At 41.2% G+C, this 25491-nt stretch overlaps 1 protein-coding gene across 2 annotated transcripts in view; it reads right to left on the bottom strand.

Moving 5' to 3' along the window:
- LOC144499621 (sestrin-3-like) overlaps positions 1–23149 on the bottom strand; it is an 82733-nt gene extending 59584 nt beyond the window's left edge. For both annotated transcript variants that reach the window (XM_078221786.1, XM_078221787.1), the window contains exon 1: positions 22829–23149. In XM_078221786.1, coding sequence (XP_078077912.1) covers positions 22829–22927 — 99 coding nt within the window. In that variant the 5' untranslated portion in view covers positions 22928–23149. The remainder of the gene's footprint in view (positions 1–22828) is intronic.
- Between the last annotated feature and the right edge of the window lie 2342 nt (positions 23150–25491).

The following is a 25491-nucleotide window of genomic DNA, read 5'->3' as shown; positions in this document are numbered from 1 at the left end:
AGGAAATAGTCTTTGAACATTCACTATCTATCCCCTTCATCATTTTATAAACCTCTATTAAGTCTCCCCTCAGCCTCCTCCGCTCCAGAGAGAACAGCCCTAGCTCCCTCAACCTTTCCTCAGAAGACCTACCCTCCAAACCAGGCAGCATCCTGGTAAATCTCCTCTGCACTCTTTCCAGCGCTTCCACATCCTTCTTATAGTGAGGTGACCAGAACTGCACACAATATTCCAAATGTGGTCTCACCAAGGTCCTGTATAGTTGCAGCATAACCCCACGGCTCTTAAACTCCAACCCCCTGTTAATAAAAGCTAATCTCCTTATACGGCTGGTTTGACAGTGTTCCTGTGACAAGGGATTTCTTTACCGCAGGTTGGTGTACATTAGCCATCATTGAACTGAAATTGGGTGGTTCATTGTTCTCTTGGAGAATACATTTCAAATATTGATACTCTAAATGGGAGAGATGGTGAGGGACAAGAGAAATGGTAAGAGACAGCAGCTTGGTACTTACTATTGGTTGATTAGAACCACTTCAAGGTTGTGTCAGGATTAAGATTACATTGTTTTGACAACAGTAGTTGCCCTCTGCAATATTAATTCAGATATACATTGTTTGAGCTCAGTAACTAAGCAGCCAGGAACAATGCTTCTTTCCTTCCAGCTAACAGTAAAGACTGGGTAGCAAAATTCCATTTTACTTAATTTCAAAAACTTGTATCAATGCTTGAAAATGAATTTGGGATGGAGTGTAATCGATTTGAAGAAGAAATATAACTACAATACCAGTCCCATCCACACATCTTATCAAATGGTGACTGCATACCTGTAGTCATTGTATTTTAAACATGGTGCAGGAGAAAAGATTTTTGATAGTCAATAAAATGTTTTTTTAAAGTATTTACATGTTTCAAAATGCAGCTTCATGTTCATAGAAGTAATAAAATTATAAATTTGTACTTGTTAGCTTTACCACCATTCAGAAAACATCAATTGCTTTAGTGTATATTCATCCAGCAGTGGTGAAAGCTGTATATATAATGCTGCTTTTGCATGAAGCAATTTAGAGTGCATTTCAAAGATAAAAAGCTCAACAACTCTGATTTGCAATCCCATTCCAGTTGGTTAAGACCCTCCAGGCGGTCAACGCATGGTACTTGAAATTGGCATCAAATAGCACACAGATCTGTTGCAGTCTTAAGTCCAGTTTATAAAAGTGCTTAAGTCATCCAAGAGCTTCATAAACTTAAGTCAGAGTCTTATTAGAAAGTGCATGCATCTGTCTGCTCTCCAACATTAGGTGTGCAGGTCAGGATTGCATAAGAAAAGGAACAATAGCTTACAGAGACTGGCTGTTTGAGAACTGCATTTACACCACATCAAAAAACATTTATTTTTCTATCTTACTTTACAGCCGAAATCATGATACAAGAATTCACATTTAACTAGCCTGCTGGAATGAAGAATCACATGGTGGCAGGTGATACAAGCCGACATACAACAGAGGGGTTTTCTTTGTTCCCACCTCAAGACATAATGTCAACCTAGATATCAAGCAGGTAAGGCAGATCTCAGGATATACTGTCTACTTCATAGCTTCCCAATCTGGAGGTGGTGGAGTCACAAACTCTGCAGCAGCAATGGTTGTCATGGAGCTTTAGAGCCTCGGAATTGGTGGGGTGGGGTACAATGGGGAAAAAGTCTGGGAAGCACTGGATGAGCGATCATTAATACAGAACTTCAATAGAATGACCAGTATGAAATGCAAGATTAATACGACACATCATGAAGTGGACATTGCTGGTTGTATTTTAGTCTCCGACAAAGAATCGGTCAGAAAAATTGTCAAACAGAATGGAGCATTATAGAAAGGCAATGGAGGGGGGTACTCAACACAGCATTTGACAGGCCATGGTGAATTTAAGCAATAGGTTATAGATTTAAAATTGCCAAGTTTTAATTTGAATAAATACTGGGAAAATGTGGGTCAATGTAACACAAATACAGAATAAGTTCTCAATAATTCAAAAAGATCAACTGTACAACTAGGACAAAGCAAAGGATAACAGTATAGAGGATATTTTAGATTTTTTTAAAAACCAAGACGTTGATATTCTGGCAGTTCAGATTTCACTAACCAGGCAGAGAAAGCCAATAGAATCTGTTAGGATTACTGGGAAATACAGAACCACCCCGATGTACCTTTTGACAGCCAAATAAAACAAGGCTCTTTATTTTTAATAGCTACCTTAAGAAAGTCCAGCAAATTGTCAACATTTTGAAAGATTATTCTATGCTGTTCCAAGTCAAGGCATCATGGTCCATTTAAAATGAAGAGTGCACATTCCTGTGAATTGCCTTGGGATGTTTTACTATGATTAAAAACCTTTCTCGCAGCTAATGCTCATCATTGTTTCACAATTACTCCACACGATCACTTCCTCCAGCATTTGCATGTCCTCAAAGATATTAAAGTAGCCATTCTGAGGTGGGTCTTTAAAAAATGAAACATCATTCTAAGTTAATTTAACAATGAATTTAAAAATCAAACATTCATAAACTAGTGGCACTGCTCTTGTGCAGTTCGTAGCATCAGAGGTGCTTGCCCGAATTAGATCATCTTGCATCCAGCTACCAATCATCTATCCATTAATCAATGTACACATTAAAAACCAAATACACAGCAATTGACACACAAGTTTCTCAAACTCTTAAATGTTTAACACATCTGTTGCACATTTGTTTTTGACCATCATGTAATTCCTTCTCTCCCTAGTATTTTAGCTGAGTATACATCTGCAATAAGGGTACTTTTTAAATGCAATAAATGAGCCAGCTTGTTCATTACACAAGGGATTTCAATTAAATAAGCAACCTTCAGAGTTTCAGCCAGCTATGCACACACACTCTCTACAAACCCTATTTTGGACATTATTAGTAAAGGAAATATAGTTCTGGTGATCAAGCTCAATATTTCCATTAATTTAGATGGATTGCATCAGTTAATGACATTTATTCTTGATCAGCCACAATTTGTTCAACTTTTAAGCACAAAAGTTTAGGGGTTGGAGAATCCTAGTCCTGCCCAAATACCACTGTGGCTAACTGGGGAATAAACTACATTGCCAGAAATAATCAAGTGTTCCACAGTTTAATGAAAACAAACTGCTGAAAATACTGGCAGCATCTGCAGAGAGAAAAACAGAATTAATGTGTCAAATCTGTGACCATTCACCAAAATAATCAAAGTTTAAAGAAAAACACTCACCATTATTACTGTGCAGATGTTACTGCAACTTCAAGTGAGGACAGAGTGTGGTTAAACACAGCAACCTCAAAGTTGTTGCCCATGATGTGCCACTCTTGTCCATAAAATCCCTACAGTGCAGGAGGCCACCATTCGGCCCATCAAGTCTGCACCAACCACAATCCCGCCCAGGCCCTACCCCCATAACCTCCACATATTTACCCTGCTAATCCCCCTGACACTTAGGGACAATTTAGCGTGGCCAATCCACCTAACCCACACATTTTTGGAGTGTAGGAGGAAACCAGAGCATCCGGAGGAAACCCACAGACACGGAGTATGTGCAAACTCCACACAGACAGTGACCTGAGGATCTCTGGCACTGAGGCAGCAGTGCTAACCACTGACCCCGCTGTCATCTTCTGCACCATAGAAAGGTTAAGTTTTTCTATTTGTACTGCAGATACTTTTTCATTATTAGTTTGCAAGTTGTGCCATTTCAGTCCCAAATACTATTTCAATGATGCAAAGTGTTAATTGCTGCCAGTTGTGAAATTTAGTTTCAAAACGATAAGTCTTGTTTAAGTTTTAATTGTTGGAGATTTAGACAAGTCACAATTTATTTTTTTAAAAGTCTTTTTCTCCCTTCCTTCAATCCAATCTCTCCTTCTGTCCCTTTCATTATCTGATGTGACATTGTCAGCCACATACTTTCAAATTCAGAGTGATGTCACAAAGAATAGGAGAGCCTGCTCAAATCTAATGGTGTGGCGATGCCAGTGTTGGACTGGGGTAAACACAGCAAGAGTTTATAACAACACCAGGTTAAAGTCCAACAGGTTTATTTGGTAGCAAATGCCATTAGCTTTCGGAGCGCTGCTCCTTCATCAGATGGAGTGGAGATCTGCTCTCCTCAAAGCATTTCCACTCCATCTGACGAAGGAGCAGCGCTCCGAAATCTAATGGAGCAAAGCAAGTAGGCAGAATTCTCCCAGGATGTTATCCCCAGTGGGGAAAACAGTGAGATTCCCGCTGGGAGGGTCAGTATGATTCACTTTGAAATTCACCTACACTTAGAAATGTTTTCGGAGCCTGGGGAGATTCTCACTGAGTTTGTTCACTTTTATTTTGGAGTGGGAACCTAAAGACACCAGCAAGACTGGCTCCTCCAGACAACCATATACCCCCCCCCCCCTCCACTCACTGGCATCAGGCTCCCTCTCCTTTAGCAGTGCAAATCCAGCAACACCAGGTTGACACCGCACAGCCAATTCCCCAACACCCGGGAGTTTAAATGGTCTCTGAGCCCCCAGCAGTGATTCCCACCAAGTTCCTACTGCCGAGGCTCAGAGAATCCCAGGAGCAAGGAGAATCCGGTTTAAAACCCGCAAGAGCATATTTAAAATGAGGAATTTAATATACTAATCTGGTTCAGACCCTTTGAGGGGCGCGGGGGTGGAGAAAATCCCAAAGGCGGGGTTCTCCCCGGCGCTAAATGCGCTCGACCCCTCCCTGCTATTCTCCAGCCCCGCGTGGCCCCAATACCATCCGTGGAGGAGTGGGCAGGACTGGAGAATTACTCCATCATCTTTGAGATATTTGACACACAAAATGTTGACAAATGCACATATGGATATGTTTTTACTGATAGCTCCTAGGTTTTAATTGTTGTACTGATTATTTGTCTCATTTCTCTCCTGAAATGCATCCTGTGTTAAATTGATCGGCAGTTTGAGGCATTGTCTCCTGTCAATCTGCAATACAAGGAAATGTTATTTAAATCCCAGTAAGCTAAATGATATACTAATTAGGATAACTTAGTTCCACTCAAACCAAACCAGATATACAGTGCCAGATCACCAAGGACTTCGCTTGGTCCTGGATAGAGTTGTACAAGTTAAAATACAAGCAATGCTTAAAGAAATGCAACAATGGATAAATTTGAGATTTTGTTCAATAGCAAAAAAAAAAGAAGAAAATACTTTGTGGTTATGGTTTGTGCTTCATCCCAAGGTTTTCCTTATGCTATTAGCTCAGTGACCGTTTTCATAAGCAGACCAATTCTCTGGTGAAATCCACACCTTTTATCCTGTGTTGAATTTAGGTTAGTGTAGCCAGCCTAATAAATAAATCATCCACTGCAGAATTTACAAGATACTCAGCACATGGTGTCATCCCAGACACCATGTGCCACCAAACAAAACTGTTGTTCACATTTACAAGTACAACAATGCAAATGTTCATAGGAAACAATGTTCATGTGAAACGGAATTGGCCTCCAAGATGTGACAAACCTCCTCAGAAGGTTTATTCATTTGGATAAAACAGTTGATATGGTCTTTCAGGTTGAAGATACAAGACATGTTCACTGAAGATGAATGGGACACTGGAAAAGTCCTAGTTTTGAACACTTTAATCCTTTTGAAGGCAGGGCTGTCAATTACTCATGATTAAAGGCCCAAAATATTCAGCTCATGGAAATGGTTTTCTTGCACTTTTAACAAAAAGCCAAAAAGTCATCGAGGTCTCGTACCGGCTACAATCCTCTATCTCATGCAATACAATCTACATCTCCACCAAAATATCACTGCATTCTTTCAACATGGACTGCATTCATTAATCACAATGATGTTTGCTCCACATTGGGAAAGCCGAACAGAGACTGGATGATCACTTTGCGAAACATCTCCGTTCAGTCCACAAACATGAACCCAAGCTTTCAGTTGTTCCATGTTTTAATTTTCAATCTCATCAATGCAAGCACAAGAAATAGTATCAGTTTTTAATTAGACTCATTACAGCCTTCTGGATTTGGAGTTTAACAATTTCATAATGTCTACCTACCATTGTGGCAATAATTCTACTATTCCAGTTAGACCTCCTCTCGACTCAATCTTTGTTTCTTGTCCCATTACCTCTCATATCTTTCATCCTTTTATAAACTTTCCTGTTCGTGCCTCTGTCCTTGTTTAAAATCATTAGATCTTTAACTTTTTCCTCAGCTCTCATGGAAGATTATTGACTGAAGCATTGCTGGATTATACAGGTGGTGGGGGGTTGGGGGAGTGTTGCTCACGTTCTGCTCCCTTACAGTAGTTGCAAAATAACCAACTTTTTTTAAAAAAGGTTGTCCCACATTGCTGGTGACCTAAACAAGCAGAGAATGGGACTTCTGCCCCTCATGGGAGCAAGTCCTGTCCAAGTGTTGCTGGCCAGTCTGATTGGCCAGCTCCAGTAGTGGACACTGCTGGAACTGCAAGCAGTCCCATGGTGGGTCAAGGTTCATGTAATTCTGGAATTTTGGGGCAAGGAGAAGATGAGGGGTGGGTTTGAGAGCAGGCAGGTAAAAGAGTTTGTCCCTGATGCACACAGGCACCCTCCAAAGAATGAACCTCTCCCTTTCCACCCAAATGACAAAGAAAACTGACTCGCAGAATAGAATCCCTACAGTGCAGAAGGAAGGCCTTCGATCAATTGAGTCTGCATTGACTCTTCAATAGAGCATCCCACCAGGGTCCCATCCCTGTAACCCAACGAATCCCCTTAACCTGCACATTTTTGGACTGTGGGAGGATACTGGAGCATCCGGGGGAATCCCATGCAGACACGAGGAGAACGTGCAAACTCCACACAGACAGTCACCCAAGGCTGAAATTGAATCCTTGGCCCTGAGGCAGCAGTGCTAACCACTCTGCCACCATGCTGCCCTCACTCTTCCCTGCCAAATGCATTATGGTATGGGCAGTGTAATATTCAGGTTTACAAGCTCATTTGGCCTGTATTTGGTTTTCTTTTAAAATGGGTGTGGAGGTGTGGGTTGCTAATTTCAGCACTTACCCACCTACCATATTGACATTAGTCCACAACCCAACATCATCTCGCTGGATTTTACCCACATGGGGGATAGCAGCAGTCCCAATTTGCAAACATAAATCTCCACCTTTAACTCTTTCTCTCTCCATTGATGCTACCAGACCTGAGCATTTCCAGCATTTCTGGTTTTTAAATAACATCTTAACTAAGTTCCTTTTACCAGGCCCAAGAGAGGAAATAATGGTTTGATCACATTTCCCTCAAGGGTAGATTTCAAAAGAGAACATAGATTTATAAACATTGAAAATGGGAGGAGGCCATTCGGCCCTTAGTGTCTCTTCCGCCATTCAATATCATGGCTGATCCTCTATCTCAATACCATATTCCCATGTTCTCCCCATACCTCTTCTTCACGCCTTTGGTGTCCAGAAATCTACCCATTTCCTTTTTAAATATATTCAGTGACTTGGCCTCCATAGCCTCCTGTGGGAGAAGCAAGCTGGATGAGCCCAGCTTCACGTTCTTAAGGATCCTCCCAATGTTTTTCTTAAAATAAAATTTGCTAATTGTCTCATAGGTGCAAAACTTTCACGTAGTTACTAGCTGCAGAACCATGTTGATTGATCATTGGCACCAGGTTACCTGTATGGTACAGTTTTATTTTTTTTGGGGGGGGGGGGGGGGAGAGAAGGGGAGAAAAATGGGGCTAATGGACAAGGAAGAGATTGAGATAATATTTTCTATTGCATGTATAAAAATGCTAGAGAAGTTTGTTTAGTTCTCTAAGGAAATTGTCATTAACTACAGCACGTACACAGATAGTTACACAATATATGGCACACATTTAATTGTGAAAGGACTGATTCTGGCAGCAGATTCAATTCAATTATTCAAACACAGAGCAATCTTGACATGGTGCAACCCACCATAGTATGCATCTTGGAGGTCACAGATTAGATTTCTTCCCTATTGTTTGACGCAGGCAGGGATAATAGTTAGAATAAAGAAACAAAATTAGGATTCAGCATTGAATAACCGAACATATCCAGTCACAATAATAACAACCCTTCAAAACCAGATTATATTACTCCAAATTCATTCCAGTGACCAGTCTCTACATTAATGGCAGAAGACAGGAAATACTTGAATAAAACAACTAATTTGAAATAAAGTGCACAACTTCCCATAGTTGTGTAAAGGATTCAAGTTTCAAACAATTTTAACATGGTCTCTGCCCATGTTATGTAATCAAGATGGGCAGGGGGTGGCGGTCAGTTAAAAATATTCTTCAACTGAAGATTAGACAAGACTAAGGCAGTGATGAACAAGCTGCAGCCAGGGGGACCCATGTGGCCCATCTGGGTTGTGAGTGAGAGAGTTCATGAGACACTGTTGACAGTTGCCCATGCAGAGGATTGCCACATTCTGCTGATTTCTGTCTGCGTAGTGTTTTTCCTAGCAGTTTGACCGAAGTGATACGCACCTAAAACAAAGGCAAGTGAAGTGCATACTGACAGAGCGCCATGCACTCCCACTGCATCTAGGGTGCAAATATTTCTTTCGTTTTTACCACTTGAAGTTGATAATTCTATTAATAAATTAAACATTTTCTATAACTCATTATGAAATATTCAGTGTATATTAAATTTATTATTCATGAGGTCATGCCCAGTGAAAAAGACCGACTTCAATCTTGCGGCCAACTGAAATGGAGAGCCACTCGTGCTGCCCACTCACTAGCCAAGGTTGCCCATCACTGGACCAAAGCCAAAATTTCTCAATGGTTTCCAGAAATTCCATCCCCTCTCCCAGCCACTCACTCAAGTGGCCATCCCCCTTGATCCATCACTGAAATTTAAATCCTAAATTCCATCAACTACTGAACTCTTAATTCTATCACTGCAACACTAAACTCAAGTCTTTTACTAGGCGGCACAGTGGTTAGCACTGCTGCCTCACAGCATAAGAGATCCAGGTTTGATTCCCGGCTTGGGTCACTGTCTGTGCGTTCTCCCAGTGTTTGTATGGGTTTCCTCCGGGTGCTCCGGTTTCCTCCCACAGTGCAAAAGACGTGCTGGTTAGGTACATTGGCCATGCTAAATTCTCCCTCAGTGTACCTGAACAGACACTGGAGTGTGGAGACCAGAGAGTTTTCACAGCAACTTCATTGCAGTGTTAATGTAAGCCTACTTCCAACACTAAATCAAAACAACTAGTGATTTTAACACCAGTTCCTTCAAAATTCTTGTCAGCTTGCCATCCTCCACAATTTCCATCTGCTCCAAGACCCAGGCACTCACTCCATTAATTTCTTTTTCGGAATATGGCTTTGTAAAGTATCTTGTGATGCAGCTCTATGTTAACTTGCTCGTCCATACCAATGCTACAAGAAAGTGACTCTCTCGGGAACAATTTCACACTGCAGGCAATTGCATGCATGGGGCATGGATGGAGATCATAGAATCATACAATGCATAAGAGGCCCTTTGGCCCATCAAGTCTGCACCGACATTAGAAAGACCTGAACTCAATTCTCTAAAGACTAAAAAGGAGATTTTGCATGTCAGCTACAACTCACCAACTTTTACAGATGCACCATAGAAAGCATTCTTTCTGGTTGTACCACAGCTCGGCATGGCTCCAGCTCTGCCCAAGACCGCAAGAAACTATACCAAATGAAGCCCAGTCCATCACGGAAACCAGCCTCCCATCTACTGACCCTGTCTACACTTCCTGCTGCCTCGGAAAATCAGCCAGCATAATCAAGGACCCCACACACCCCGGACATTCTCTCTTCCACCTTCTTCCATCAGGAAAACAATACAAAAGTCTGAGATCACGTACCAACCAACTCAAGAACAGCTTCTTCCTTGCTTTTGAATGGACCTATCTCACACTTGGTTGATCTTTCTCTACACGCTAGCTATTACTGTAACACTACATTCTGCACTCTCTCCTTTCCTTCTCTGCGTACAGTATGCTTTTGTCTGTATAGCACGCAAGAAACCATACTTTTCATTGTATATTAATACATGTGACAATAATAAATCATATTAAATCAACTCCCATCCAATCCCATCTGCCAGCACTTGGCACATAACATTCAGGGTTATGGGCCAAGTGCTCGTCCAGGTACTTTTTAAAGGATGTGAGGCAATCACATCTGTGAAAAGTAGCAACCGAGAGAATGGATTGTGAAACATGCGAAAGGTTAGGAAAAATTCACTTAATTTCTGTGACTTCCAAATTTAAGGCAAAAGTACAGCGAGATTCTGATTAAACAATATGAAGCAGCAGCAGGAACAACTTGCATTTATTTGGAAAATTTATGATAAAAAATTGACAATCTTACAAGGAGATAATAGGTAGACAAAGAGATTGGAAGGAAGGCTGAAAGATGGTGAAGCAGAATGGCTTAGGGAGAGAATGCCAGAACTTTCTAGACAGTTTAAGAACCCCGCTGTTACCTGCAAAAGTGCCTCAAAATCTTGAAGGATATCTTAAAACACTGGTTGTGAGTAACCATGTACAACCCAATGAGGAACCAGTCCAGTTGTTGTGTAAACAATAAATAAAGAATACTTAAAGTGAAAGAAAAAACATGACAAGAAAGTATATTAACTAAACACACCATTTAGTATGAAATTACCTCGTCCCAAAATATACCCACGATCCCTGGACTCCTTATCCTAAACATCCAATTTAGTAACTCTACAATCCAGCTAATAGTTACCACAGAATACAGCTTGGATGGCCAAGTCTTGGAAAATGCATTTTCCTGGTTCAGCAAAGGCACAAAACTACGTCTTTTAGAGGAGAAAATCTACAACTTTCCATGGCTCTCATCATACATGGAACTGGCCTCAAGATTAGATGATGACCCATCTGACTGTTCAATGGAAAACTAGCCTCCTTCCCCATTGAGGGTGCTAGCAATTATGCTGTTCAGTCTCTCTGATATTAGACTCTGTGGATTCAGCTGTGTACATCTTTCAAATTCCTTGCCCCATTGATCTCTGGTGAACAGTTGCTCCGATGTGGCAATTCACACCTCAATCTCTCTAGATACCTGCTAATCTTGTTATGGGGCAATCACATCTCATTATTCTAAACACCCACTAATCTTATTACTGTTCTGTTATTTTGTTTTCACCTTTAATCCTGTTAACTTCCCAAATTTCTAACAGCTGAAGAATGAAAATGTTAAAATCAAACCCAGTAATACCATCACACCTCATTTTCTGTGTTTTTAAGTCCAATTCTTCTACATTATCTGTACTTACAGTTCCAAGAGCAAGGCTGTGTAAATACATTGGTCTATAACAAGGTGCTGCATTTTGAAATAAAATGGTGAAAATATTCCCCATTACCCCTTTAGGAGCAGGAAGTAAAAATGAACCTTTAAAGTTATGTTTGAACCCCATTTCCTCTTTAAACAGAGACACTTCAAAATTCTCAATGTTTAAGAGCTCTTCATTAATTTCACTAATTAGATGGTCAGCAGTAATTTATAGCAACAGTAGCCTAGCATTCTGGGTGGAATAAAAAAAAAAATCAGTTTTGTGGAACACAATCATCCTTGTTTTAGCTCCTTATAAAATAGTATTGCAGTAGTACAGAGATCCGGTTCCAATTTCTATTGCTCTATCCATTTTTATCTTGCGCCAGCCATGGTTCGGTTGGTAGCATTCTCATCTGTCTCAGAAAGTTTATGTTCAAATCCCACTCCAGGGTTGTACATGAAAATCAAGGCCGACATTCCAGTGCAGCACTGTCAGAGGTACCATCTTTCAGCAAGGCATTAAACCAAGGCCCTGCCTACCCTCAGGTGGGTATAAAGATCCCATGGCACGATTTCAAAGAAGGGCAGGAGAGTCATAGAACATTACAGCGCAGTACAGGCCCTTCGGCCCTCGATGTTGCGCCGACCTGTGAAACCAGTCTAAAGCCCATCTAACCTACACTATTCCATTATCATCTATATGTTTATCCAATGACCATTTAAATGCCCTTAATGTTGGTGAGTCCACTACTGTTGCAGGTAGGGCATTCCACACCCATACTACTCTGAGTAAAGAACCTACCTCTGACATCGGTCCTATATCTATCACCCCTCAGTTTAAAGCCATGTCCCCTCGTGCTAGCCATCACCATCAGAGGAAAAAGGCTCTCACTGTCCACCCTATCTAATCCTCTGATCATCTTATATGCCTCTATTAAGTCACCTCTTAACCTTCTTCTCTAACGAAAACAACCTCAAGCCCCTCAGCCTTTCCTCACAAGACCTTCCCACCATGCCAGGCTACATCCTGGTAAATCTCCTCTGCACCCTTTCCAATGCTTCCACATCCTTCCTATAATGCAGCGACCAGAACTGTATGCAATACTCCAAGTGCGGCCACACCAGAGTTTATGGTATATAATTTTATTTCTATTGCGTTTTACTTAATGTGCCATTGCCCAAAAGTCAGCTTGCAGTTTCTCTTTAAATCTCAAAAATACATATGGACAGCTATGTCACACAATACAATTACCTTCTACATCTTTGTTTACAGACAACCCGATTTCTTTTTTATCAGAGAGGAGATAGCAGATGCTCCGAGGACGATTTTCCAATATTCAATAGATACAGTGATGGTATCAGAAGCTTGAGAAATGCAAATGTGGGTCCATTGTTTAAAAGAAGATCAAAGGAAATGCCAAACAGTTATAGACTGATTAGTCTTACATCGGTCGTGGGCAAATTAGTGGAATCAATCCTGAGAGATAGGATTAACAGTCACATGGACTAGTCAGGGATGGTCAGCATAGATTTGTTAAAGGACGGTCTAACCTCAAATTTGATTGAATTCTTTGAGGAAGTGACAAGAGGGTTGATGAAGGTAGTGCAGTGGATGTTGTGTACATGGATTTTAGCAAGGCGTTTGACAAGATCCCACATAGCAAATTGGTCAAAAAAGTAAAAGCCCATGGGATACAGGGTAATGTGGTAAACTGGATAAAAAGTTGGCTTAGTAACAGGAAACAAAAGATAATGGTCTACCCTAATGCGAATGGAAGGTTGTTTCAAGTGGCGTTCCATAGGGCTTGGTGTTGGGACCCTTGCTGTTTGTGTTATATGTTAACGATTTGGACACAAATGTGGAGGCACAATTGGGAAATTTGCAGACAACACAAAGATTGGCCTAATAGTGGCAGATGGATTTTAACACAAGTGTGAGGTCATCCCTTTAAGGAGGTCAAACAGTTGTAGGGAGTACACAATAAATGGGAATATACTAAGAGGTAGATGAAGTGAAAGATCTTGGCTACAAGTACACAGATCCCTAAAGGCAGCAGTTAAAGCAGACAAGGCTGTAAAGGCAGCATATAGAATGCTCCCCTTCATTGGCAGAGTTATACACCAGAATTTTACCACCCCACCTGCCACAGAATTGGAACGGAAGGAGTGGACAATGGAAATGTCTGTTGACCTCAGGTAGGATTTTCCAATCTTGGGTTGAGTAAGGCTGTAAAATCCCACCCATAGAGTAACAATATAATGTTGGAGTTGAATAAAACACTGGTGAGGCCACAACTGGAGTATTGTGTGCAGTTCTGGTTAACACATTGAACTCCCATTAGCGGGGTTTCACAAAGATGAGCACACTTCATAGCCACATAACATTAGTAAAGTGAGCTTGGCACAGCTCTCAAACCTGAGTAGCATTGATACATGAATAGGTGTGTGTGTGTGGGTGGGTGGGGGGGGGGGGGGGGGGGGGGGGGGGGAATAGTGCAGAGCAGAATTATTTGGCTCATAGAACAAATTAACCTGCCTGAATTTTGTACAAGTCAACTTTTGATTCTAATTAACTGAACTCAATATAATTGTACCAAATTCATACATTGCTTAATTCAAATTGACCAAGAAATTTCAGCTTCAAGTGAGCGACTGACTCCCCTGCATCCAGAATCCTGTGAAAACATCTCCAACTCCTAGTTAGTCAGAGAGACTTCCGACTCACTTACCAGAATAGTTACCCAAGAAATGTTTTTCTTGTAACATATGGAATTCCTGGATAACTACACAAATGTGCACCCCCCCACCCCTCTTCCCATCCTATCTGACATGACCTCACCACCCCACCAGCCTATCCACCTACCGTACAAGCACACACACGGAAAAGCTATTTAAACGTCCCAAAGATTTTCATTGTGTTAGTAAATGAAGACTCACCAATTTAGATAGGTAGTGCCATAAAGAGAGGGTATGGCTTGGCCCCCGATGATCCTGCCCTGTGAGAAAGGATTCCAAGAACAGGTATGGTCAATATTTCTGAAGAGACCCAGTTCAGAGGTCCCTACGAGAAAAACTCCAAAATAGGAGCAGAGTGACAATCCAACAGTGATTGCCATGCCTCAGAATATTTAGCCTGTTGCTTTGTCCATTGGTGGTCAACTTGGTGTTAAAACATCATGTAGTATGGCAGCTCCACATTTGCTGCATCTGAAGGCAGTGTGCTGAGAGGGAGCAGAGTTCACTCACTCTTCTCAGGCAACTGGGATTTCCATTTATCCCCAACACTCTTCCAAAGAAAGCAGTAGAGATCCCGATCATGAATGCTTAACTACAAATTGCAACTTCATACGTGTTCCGCAGCACAGAGCCATTTAATGCTGTTGCAACTGTGAAATGCATTCCCAGCCTTTAGTTACATTAATTCAACCTGTAAGTCAATTGCCCAGTTAAAGAGCTGGAATTTGCAAATACTTTAATCTTTTTTGTGTTAAGACATCAACTAGAAGGCAATAACTGTTATAACTGCTTCATGTACCTGCATACTGATTTCAGCACAAACTATTCAACATTGTGCAATTAACAGCAAAACAGAAGGCAATTGTGGGGAAGGTGGTCAAATTTTAGTGACCTGCTCCTATAGTCTCCACCGTGCAAACATCTTCCTGTGGTTGAATGCAACTTTACTCAAATCAGCTGTCTCACTTTCTAATTCTCTTCTGACGCCTAGCGGCACATGAGACAGAGACAAAGCATGTCTGTTTCCATAGCTAGTTTTAGTTCGAATAGGTTGCTAGCCTGTCACCGGAGGTTATGCCATAGGATGCCATTCCATATCAAGCATAGCTAACCAGAAGACTCTCCCTCTATTATTGCCTGTCACAAGCACACTGGAAGTTCTTGCAGGTTGATAATCATAGAATCCCTACAGGGCAGAAGGAGACCATTTGGCCCATCAAGTCTGCACCAACAGACTCCATTCCCGTAACCCCACGTACAGAGACAATTTAGCACGGCCAATCAACTTAATCTGGCCAAAACATGTGCGGGTTATGAATGCACCTTCCATGACCATCAAGTCTTGGATCCAAACCCAGAGCTTTTGGCTCAGAGGCAGGGATGCTACCCACTGTGCCACAAGACGTCCCTCACTTCCTACAGCAATTTAGTAAGCAACACAACCAGAATTTGGAACAATTGTAGTAAAAAAAACTCTGCTCTGCAATTTTTCTACATTTTCTACTGCAATGCTAGAAAGCACTACAAAGCAAAAAGGGGCTGAACATTACTGTTGTGACGAACACCATCATGGTAACTACTGACAATCCTGAACTTTCAAAAATACAGATGTGACAATCTCACAAATACAGCTGTAAATAGAGACTCATTACAAACTTATGGCTTTATTCACAATTCCACCTCTGAACTAAGAAGATTACAGCAAGTCTACCATGGCCTAATTTATGATAAATCAACAAAAATAAATCCATTTGAAAGATCTGTTTTCAGTTAGTGATCTAAAATTCAGTTAAATCAAACGCAAGGTGGACAAACCAAAGATTAAAGCAGCTGCAGTATAGTGGAAACATGTATTACCCGCAATTTCAAAATTAATTATGCTATACCAGTTCATCACAGTAAACTTTTTAAAAATTTTATATCAATGTTCATAGGCCAAAAATAAAACAATTGAAAGGTCTTCTTTTGTTTTGGAGAGGATGCAAAGGAGATGTATTAGGATGATGAGCACGAATGAGACTTTAGTTACAGGGTGAAACAAGAGAAATTGGGATTGTTGCCTGTGACAAAACAAACTATTATCCCTCTTCATCATTCAACATAGTTAATCGTACAATTGTCTTTCAACGCCTCTCCATTGTCATCCAGCTGGTTCGGACTGCAATCATTGGTTCTTTTATTTATCTAAAGCAAAGCCAGCAATGATTTTTCTCTTCCTACTCCCACACTGTTATTCTGGTGTCTCCCAAGCATTACCCTCAGAATCCCCATCCCATTTCTCATCTACTTGCTGCCCCTCTGCGATATCTGAAAACATCACATTAGTTTCCACTGATGAACAGCTCTACCACCACTCATCACTCTCAGTAGTTCCAAAATTATTAGACTGCTTGTCCAGCATCCAGTAACGAATGAGCACAATTTCCACTAACAAGTTTTTTAAAAAGCTTTTGATCTGGGATGAGGGTCGCTGGCAAGGCCAGTATTTGTTACCTATTCCTAATTGAGGTAATGAATCAACTTTGTGAACCACAGCAGTTCACCTGGTGTAGGGGCACCAACGGTATTGTTAGGGTGGGAATTCCAGGATTTTGACTGAGAGTGAAGGAATGGCAGTATAGTTTTAATAGAAGATGGTGTGTTCTGCAATTTTGCTGCAGAAGGAGGGGCGGCACGGTAGCACAGTGGTTAGCACTGCTGCTTCACAGCTCCAGGGACCTGGGTTCGATTCCCGGCTTGGGTCACTGTCTGTGGAGTTTGCACATTCTCCTCGTGTCTGCGTGGGTTTCCTCCGGGTGCTCCGGTTTCCTCCCACAGTCCAAAGATGTGTGGGTTAGGCTGATTGGCTATGCTAAAATTGCCCCTTAGTGTCCTGGGATGCGTAGATTAGAGGGATTAGTGGGTAAAATGTGTAGGGATATGGGGGTGGGGCGTGGGTGGGATTGTGGTCGGTGCAGACTCGATGGGCTGAATGGCCTCTTTCTGTACTGTAGGGTTTCTATGATTTGATTTCTATTGTAGTTTGGGGGAGAACGTCAGGGTGGTGTTCCACAAGTCTGTTGCTCTTGCCCTTTCAGGTAGCAAGAGATTGCAGATTTGGAAGGTGCTGTGAAAGGAGGCTTGATGAGTTGTTGCACAAAATGCTGCCACTGTGGTGCTAGAGAAACTAAACATTTAAAGCGATGGATGGGGTGCTGATAAAGCCAACTGCTTAGTCTTGGATGATGTCAAGCTCCCAGTATTGTTTAAGCCATACTCATTCAAACACATGGGAATTATTCCATCTTATTTCATCAAATGTGAGGTTACCTAAATTTCAGCTGCCCAGGTCCTTAATTGCACTAAGTACCATGCACCATGTGCTCACAGAACAATGGCTTCCAGTTAATCAGACTTTAATCGAGCACATGAAATGAGATGTGATGGGAAAGAAAAGTATCTTTTGGTGGGGAGGTTTAAAAATTAGAACAATTAATGGGGATGTGAATAGTCCCTCAGAACAAAACAAGCCGCACCACCATGCAATTTGTCAATGAGACGATTTGAAAAGCTGATGTGGTAACTGGTGCAGAAGGCAAGAGTTATTCCAAAATACAATAGGTGAGAACAGGGGAGTTATTCCTGGTGACCTGGCCAATATATTTATTCCTCAAACATCACCATTGCTTTGCCCAAATTGGTGAGCGTTTTCTACTTTGCAATAGAGACTATGCTTCAAAGACATATTTTATTGGTTCTAAACACTTTTGAGATGTTCAGTGTTCATGGAAGGAGTTATATAAATGCAATTTTTTCTTTATTGAAATAAAGAGCTCCACTCTACACATTTACATGCTTCATTCCAAGCATCAGAACAGGTATTAATCACTTTTATAGAAAAAATTATTCAGTTAAGGAGGGAGGGAGGTGGCAGAAAGACTCATTCCATGCCATCAAAACTTGAATATCTCCTAAAAGGTAACAGGACTTGCATTTCTCCACTCACGTAGAAAATAAAATGCTGTTTGCTGATCTCCATAATGTACTATTTCTAGACTTGTTTATTTTTTGACGCAGCCAGGAAGTATATATTAAGACATGCCACCTGAAAGCATTCAACTCACCCAAGATACTTTGCAAGTGCTGTAATCCACCCTCAGTTTGAATGCATACATCTTTGCAGGGCATAAGTTTTACAATAAAGTTAATGTAGTGAAAAATGAAAAATCTAATTTTATTTGAAGTGCTTAAGCAGAGTTGTGTGTTGGAATTGTTCAATATTAAAGAAGCCATGAAATGTATCAGTATTGAAGCCTGATCATAAGAACATAAGAACTAGGAGCAGGAGTAGGCCATCTAGACCCTCGAGCCTGCTCCACCAACCAATAAGATCATGGCTGATCTTTGTGGACTCAGCTCCACTTACCCGCCCGCTCACCATAACCCTCAATTCCTTTACTGTTCAAAAATTCATCTATCCTTGCCTTAAAAACAGTGAGGTAGACTCAGCTGCTTCACTGGGCAGGGAATTCCACAGATTCACAACCCTTTGTGTGAAGAAGTTCCTCCTCAACTCAGTCCTAAATCTGCTTCACCTTATTTTGAGGCTATGCCCCCTAGTTCTAGTTTCACCCGCCAGTGGAAACAACTTCCCTGCTTCTATCTTATCTATTCCCTTCATAATCTTATATGTTTCTATAAGATCTCCCCTCATTCTTCCGAATTCCAATGAGTATAGCCCCAGTCTACTCAGTCTCTCCTCATAAGCCAACCCTCTCAACTCTGAATCATCCTAGTGAATCTCTTTTGCATCCCCTCCATTGCCAGTATATCCTTTCTCAAGTGAGACCAAAACTGTACACAGTACTCCAAGTGTAGCCTCACCAGCACCTTATACAGCTGCAACATAATCTTTTTAGACTCCATCCCTCTAGCAATGAAGGACAAAATTCAATTTGCCGCCTTAATTACCTGCTGCACCTGCAAACCAATTCAGAGATTCCTGCACAAGGACACCCAGGTCCCTCTGCACAGCAGCGTGCTGCAATTTTTTACTATTTAAATAATAGTCCATTTTGCTGTTATTCCTACCAAAATGGATGACCTCACATTTACCAACATTGTATTCCATCTGCCAGACCCTCGCCCACTCACTTAGATTATCCCTTTGCAGACTTTCAGCATCCTCTGCACACTTCGCTCTTCCACCCATCTTAGTATCATCTGTGAATTTTGACACACTACACTTGGTCCCCAACTCCAAATCATCTATGTAAATCGTAAACAATTGCAGTCCCAACACTGATCCGAGGCACACCACTAATCACTGATCGCCAACCAGAAAAACACCCATTTACCCCCACTCTTTGCTTGGTTAGTGAACCAATCCTCTATCCATGCTAATACATTACATCATACTGCAAGGCGTTTGTTAACTCAAGGTCATAAATTCAGCCAACATCACTTGTCGATGTAACCCTTCATGCAATATACAATAGTCAAAGTACCAAAAACAGCCATCAGAAAAAAACTGTACAAATTAATACATTTTTCTTCAGCGCTTTATTGATATAAAAATATTAAAAATGGCATAAAAATCACTTTCCAAGTTTCTCAATTAATTACATAAAAATGTCCATACAGGTCTTTACTCAAAAATCAAACAGCACAGAGCAGGTTAAATACAAAACCCAACAGTGATGGCCACTATTATCTAAAAAAGCTTAAACGATTTTATTATATTGTACCTATATACTTTACCCAAACAGCATTAGACACAGTGTGTCACTAACACTAATGTTAAAACAAGCTTTGCCAATGCCTTCTTTATATATTTATCCATTAAGTTTTTAAAAATCTGTTGATTCGGTTGTAATGACTGTATAGAAGCATACAGACCAAAGCCACCACAACAAACACATTGATTAGCTCAAAGTCCAGTTTACAGGAAACAAATATTAAATTTATCATAAAGTTTTTTTTCCACTTGAAAGCAGTAAAGCAACAGTCAAATATGGAATTTAATTAGAGGGTGGGATTGTGGTCGGTGCAGACTCGATGGGCCGAATGGCCTCTTTTTGTACTGTAGGGTTTCTATGATTCTATAAGACTCCTCCCCAATTTAAGTGCCACCTTTAAGAAAAACATCACAAAATACTTCACAAGAACAAAATCTGATACCAAGTCGTTAAGGAGTTATTAGAACAGATGACTAAAAGCTTTGTCAAGAGTTGGGTTTGAGGAGCTCATATCAGAGGGGTGAAGATTAGAGAGATAGGGTGGGGTGAGTGAGGAGAGGGTAGGGTTTGAAAGGATCAGAATTCTAAAAGTCAAAGCATTGTTGGACCAGGAGTAAATGAAGGTCAGCAATAACAGGGGTGAACAGGAGTTGGTGCAAGTTAGGATGCGGCTGGCAGAGCTTTGGATTAGCTAAGGGAGGAAGAGCAGAGCACTAACCACTGCAAGACTGTGGTACAAATCTTAGAGCAAAAGAAATCTTATGAGCTGCTGCAACTCCCCGAAAAAAGATACCTATACAATTTGATGCACAAATCAGGTCTTTGTTGTATGTTGATATGCCTTTTGCTCCGGGGGAAATTCCTATGTCTGCAAAGTATATTTTACCCAAACAGCAATCAGACGCAAAAAGTGTGTCACTAACACTAATGTCAAAACGAGCTTTCCCAATGCCTCCTTCGTATATTTATTCATTAAGTTTTTTTAAAATCTGTTGATTAGGTTGTAATGATTGTATAGAAACATAGACCAAAAACACACATGGATTAGCTCAAGGTCCAGTTTACAGGAAATATTCCATTTATCAACAGTTAAAACCTTAATTCCATTTTTCTCTAACCATTTAAAAATTGCAATAAAAAGAAATAGGTGTATTCAGTACAAAATAAATAACGTTTCTCACATCAAGTGAGAAGTCCCAAAGAGCCATAGCCTACATAAAGAACATTTGGGCCTCAATTACTGCAATAATAGATAATAAGCAGTGAACTGCACAGAATTTAAACTTGGACACAAGTGCAAATGCACAAATATGAGGGGATTAAAAAGCACCCTCCAATCTTTTCATTTCAAACCATCAGACTAAGCTGATAACAGTTAAAAATACTGACATACTAGTATTTGCAAACGCTCTTAACAATTTGCTGCTGAATCAGCAAGTCTGTAAGCACTTCTGAAAATGTGGCAATGAACCAAAGCAAGGATTACTAGAGAACAATTGTGTGCCTTATGCATAGCGACTCATGAACAGAAATCAGGAAAAACAAGTCCCACAGTCACCAGTGACCCTAGATTGAATCAATGTCAAATTACAGACCATTTCAATGCACCGGGACTATCCTGATACACTAACGTTCCAAACAAAAAAAAGAGACAAATTCTTCAGAATATCAAGAGAAAACAGATCAGTCTTTCAGCTCAAAATCTAGGTTACGTTCTGTCTCCTAAGTTACAGCACATCACAGCTCACATCAGCAAAGATCACAATCAAAATATGACCATTTCACCAAGGTATAGTTGGAATAAAATAGACCAAATTCCATCTTTCAAAAGTTTTATCTGTCCCAAAGATAAAGGGATGGACAAATGACAATCCCATTGGTCTTAGTCCAGCAGGAGAGGCCAGAGGTGCACACTGCCTAGAGATCTGAAATAAACACAAAAGTACTGGAAAAGCTCAGCAGGTCTGGCAACTTCTGTGGAGAGAAAAGCAGTTAAAGGTTTGAGTCCAATACCGACTCAAAACATCTTCTCTCGCCACAGATGCTGCCGGACTTGCTGAGTTTTTCTAACACTCCTGCTTTTATGACACACACTGACTAGTTCCTGATTTTAGGAGAATAAATAATGGGAACGCTGAAATTTAGAACTATTCTGAAACTTGGAATCTCTCCCAAAATAGACACTTTGTAATCGAGAGGAGAGATTACTCATGAATAATTGGATGGTGCGTTCAATTCAATGTAGAGCATTGATCTCCAGTCAGGAGGAGAGAGATAAGATGAGCCAGTACTGAAAAGGAAACACTGGGACATTCTGTGGTACAAAACCCATTTAAATCTATGCACAAGAGTGGAGCTAAATGCGATAGCATTTGAAGTCTCCGACCAACACGGATGGTGCGAGGGAGAGGGAAAGGTTGGGGGGCGGGGTGCAAGATGCACAAATATTTCACTAAAAGGCGGCAGCAATTTCAGTGCAATGTTTTTGTGGAAGGGAGGTCAGGCTCGTCATTTACTAACTGATCGGGGAAATTCCTGACCTCTTAAAAAAAATAAACCCTACAATCGATCAGAAAACGCTGAGAGACTGGGAAGCTATCGGATTTATCGAGTTCAGCGGACGGAGCTTGGAAAAACAACTTTGATTGACATCTCGACCAGCCGCTAACAAGAGGCGAAAGATTTCAGCGTTTAACTCAAAAAAAAGGTTCAAATCGGCAGAACAAAGTCTCTTTGTAAAAATTTAACACCCATCAATAAATACATATCAAAACTCTGTTTGAAATCTATTCACACACATTCAAATCCAAAACCCTGACTAAAATACAGATTGAAAAAAATCAGAGCAGAAGTGGGCAGAAGTGTCCCATTTGTGTTTTATTTTTAAAACGGGGTGTCGCAAATAGATCAATAAAAGTAACTTGTGCTCGAGTTGCCCCCGTTGAACTAACACTGAGGACATGTTATTGACTCTCCGGGTCACACAAAGCAGGCGCCAGCTTTATTTATTCCTGCATCGCAAAAAAGGTTACCTTTCGAAGGACTTTCTGACAGTTGGTGCAGATCATGTAGTCGGTGGGGAGCTTGTCTGAATTCATGGTGCTCTCTTTGCAAGTTGTGGATATGAACATTGTTACTCAGGATTAAGGCTCACCCTCTTCACAGAGCCGCTGAAACAACCATCACATGTGGGCATGAGTCAATGTAAAGAAAAGCGAGCATTCAGTCTCTGGAGCACAATGACCAGAAAAGCAAGATTGCTCAACTTCTCTACACCTCTCCCAGACAATCCCTCAACTCCAACTAAATAACTGCACCAACCAGACCGTCACCAACTCCATCCTCAGCTGTTCAAGAGTTTAATGTAACAATTTCACAGCTGTAACCAATTGCCTTCCCTCCTGACCAATCATTGCACGGGATTGCCATCGACAGCCCACCTCCCTGACCAATCATTGCACAAGAACAGCAACCAACTGGCCAATCATTGTACAGGAATTGAAGGAACCCTTAACCAATAAAGTCACAGAGTTGGTTCCATTTTTAACCAATAATCTTTCAGAGATTAACCCAATGCTCCCTTTCTGACCAATCCTCTTTGGAGATTTGGCTCCTCCCTGCCAGGTAACCAATCACTGAGCTGCTTCCAATGGCCAATCACCGGGTTCCATTCGCTGTTTTGGTCCAATCAATATGAGCCTGTAATGAAATATTATAAAAATAGAAAGACTTGCATTTATGAATCATTTTTGGAGTCAGTATTGCAATTCCAACATGTAAACTCAATCAAAAATGAAAGAAAAACCAGGATGGGGAGAAGTTATTTCCATCAAACTATTTGATCATGGATTGCCTGATTTGTCTGCTATCGTGCTGACCAGCTTTCAATGATCAGGACGGTTCTGCGTGGGTCTTGAATTAACCAGTGTTCCCAAAGGGTTCCCAAAGTAATGATCACATTGAAGGTGCGGCCGATATCCCACTTTGGCCCTTTATTCCGCTCTGACACATTAAAATGTTCCATTATTTCTGGCTCTCGCTCTATCCCGGAGGAGACGTTGAGTGTGAATCGATCCTGTTGATTAAATGCAGAAAACGTTCGCCTTGTTTCATTGCAAAATTGGCAGTTTCAATTCAGCCGAAAACAGTTTTGGCATTGCAAAAAAAACATTTACCTTGTTATAAAGCTAAACAATTCTGTGCGTATTTCCGTGTGTAATCGACCTTAATTGTGAACTAACTGCTCTCTAACTAGCAAACTATATCGCTAGCGCACTAAGGTCATAGGCGTGTGTGTGAAAATCGGTAACAGCCACTGAGCTATCATTTGTTATCTATCACAGTTAACCAACAGGCCACAATCGTCCAATTTATATTGAATAACTAAGTCAAAGAGTTACGTCTTAGTGCTTGCTGGAATATGAAGTTAACCGAGTTGTGAGATATGTGCACAGCGATCGCCAGACATTTGATGCCAAAATTTCACTTAACAGTTCAATTAGACAAATTCCTGCAAAACAAACAAAGTTTTGCCCCAGCAATTTTCCACCCAGCAACAGAGTGATGTCAGCACCAAGGTCTGAATATCCAATGGGCTGTGTTTGAGAGGGATCAGAGCTCTGGAGCTGAGTGTGATCAGCTGTCAAAGGAACAGTCCCAGCATTTCCTCTATGCTGAGAGCCCAGACTAACTGGCTCCGCCATATCGATGGAGACAGCGCAGACAGTAAATGCCAGCTCAAACTGAGCTTTTCCTCACATGATTGTCCTAATTTTTTTTGAAAGGTGAGGGAATATTGGTTTTAGAACACGGCTGTCTCTCTTCACGTGTGTTTTGTTTTACTTTGATCACACAAAAAGCACAACGATCATAAAAAGAACAAACTCTCCCAGTTGACATGTTTGTGAAAGCAAAGTGTCACGTTTCAGTTACGGTCAGGTAACTTCAGTCAGCAAAAGCAGAATACTGCCGATGCTGGAAAGCTGAACTTCAGTTCTGATGAAAAGTCATCGACTTGCAATATTACCTCTTAGAATTACACAGGATATATGGCACAGAAACAGGCCATTCAGCCCAATAAGAAGTCTCACAATACCAGGTTAAAGTCCAACAGGTTTATTTGGTAGCACAAGCTACTAGCTTTCGGAGCACTGCCCCTTCATCAGGTGAGTGGGATTTCAGTTCACAAACAGGGCATATAAAGACACAAACTCAATTTACAAAATAATGGTTGGAATGCGAGTCTTTACAGGTAATCAAGTCTTAAAGGTACAGACAATGTGGGTGGAGGGAGAGTGGAGAGACCGCAAGCCCACGGATAACCTCACGATGCTCCACTTCTCCAGCTTCCACCCTAAACACGTTAAAGAAGCCATCCCCTACGGACAAGCCCTCCGTATGCACAGGATCTGCTCAGATGAGGATCGCAACAGACACCTCCAGACGCTGAAAGATGCCCTCATAAGAACAGGATATGGTGCTCGACTCATCGATCGACAGTTCCAAGGCGCCAAAAAAACCGCACCAACTTCCTCAGAAGACAAACACGGGACACGGCGGACAGAGTACACTTCGTCGTCCAATACTTCCCCAGAGCGGAGAAGCTATGACATCTTCTCCGGAGCCTTCAACATGTCATTGATGAAGACGAACATCTCGCCAAGGCCATCCCCACACCCCCACTGCTTGTCTTCAA

Source organism: Mustelus asterias, chromosome 10 (assembly GCF_964213995.1).
Source record: "Mustelus asterias chromosome 10, sMusAst1.hap1.1, whole genome shotgun sequence".
Classification (NCBI taxonomy): domain Eukaryota; kingdom Metazoa; phylum Chordata; class Chondrichthyes; order Carcharhiniformes; family Triakidae; genus Mustelus; species Mustelus asterias.
Note: the sequence above shows the minus strand (reverse complement) of the source record. Positions and strands in the feature narration are given on the sequence as shown.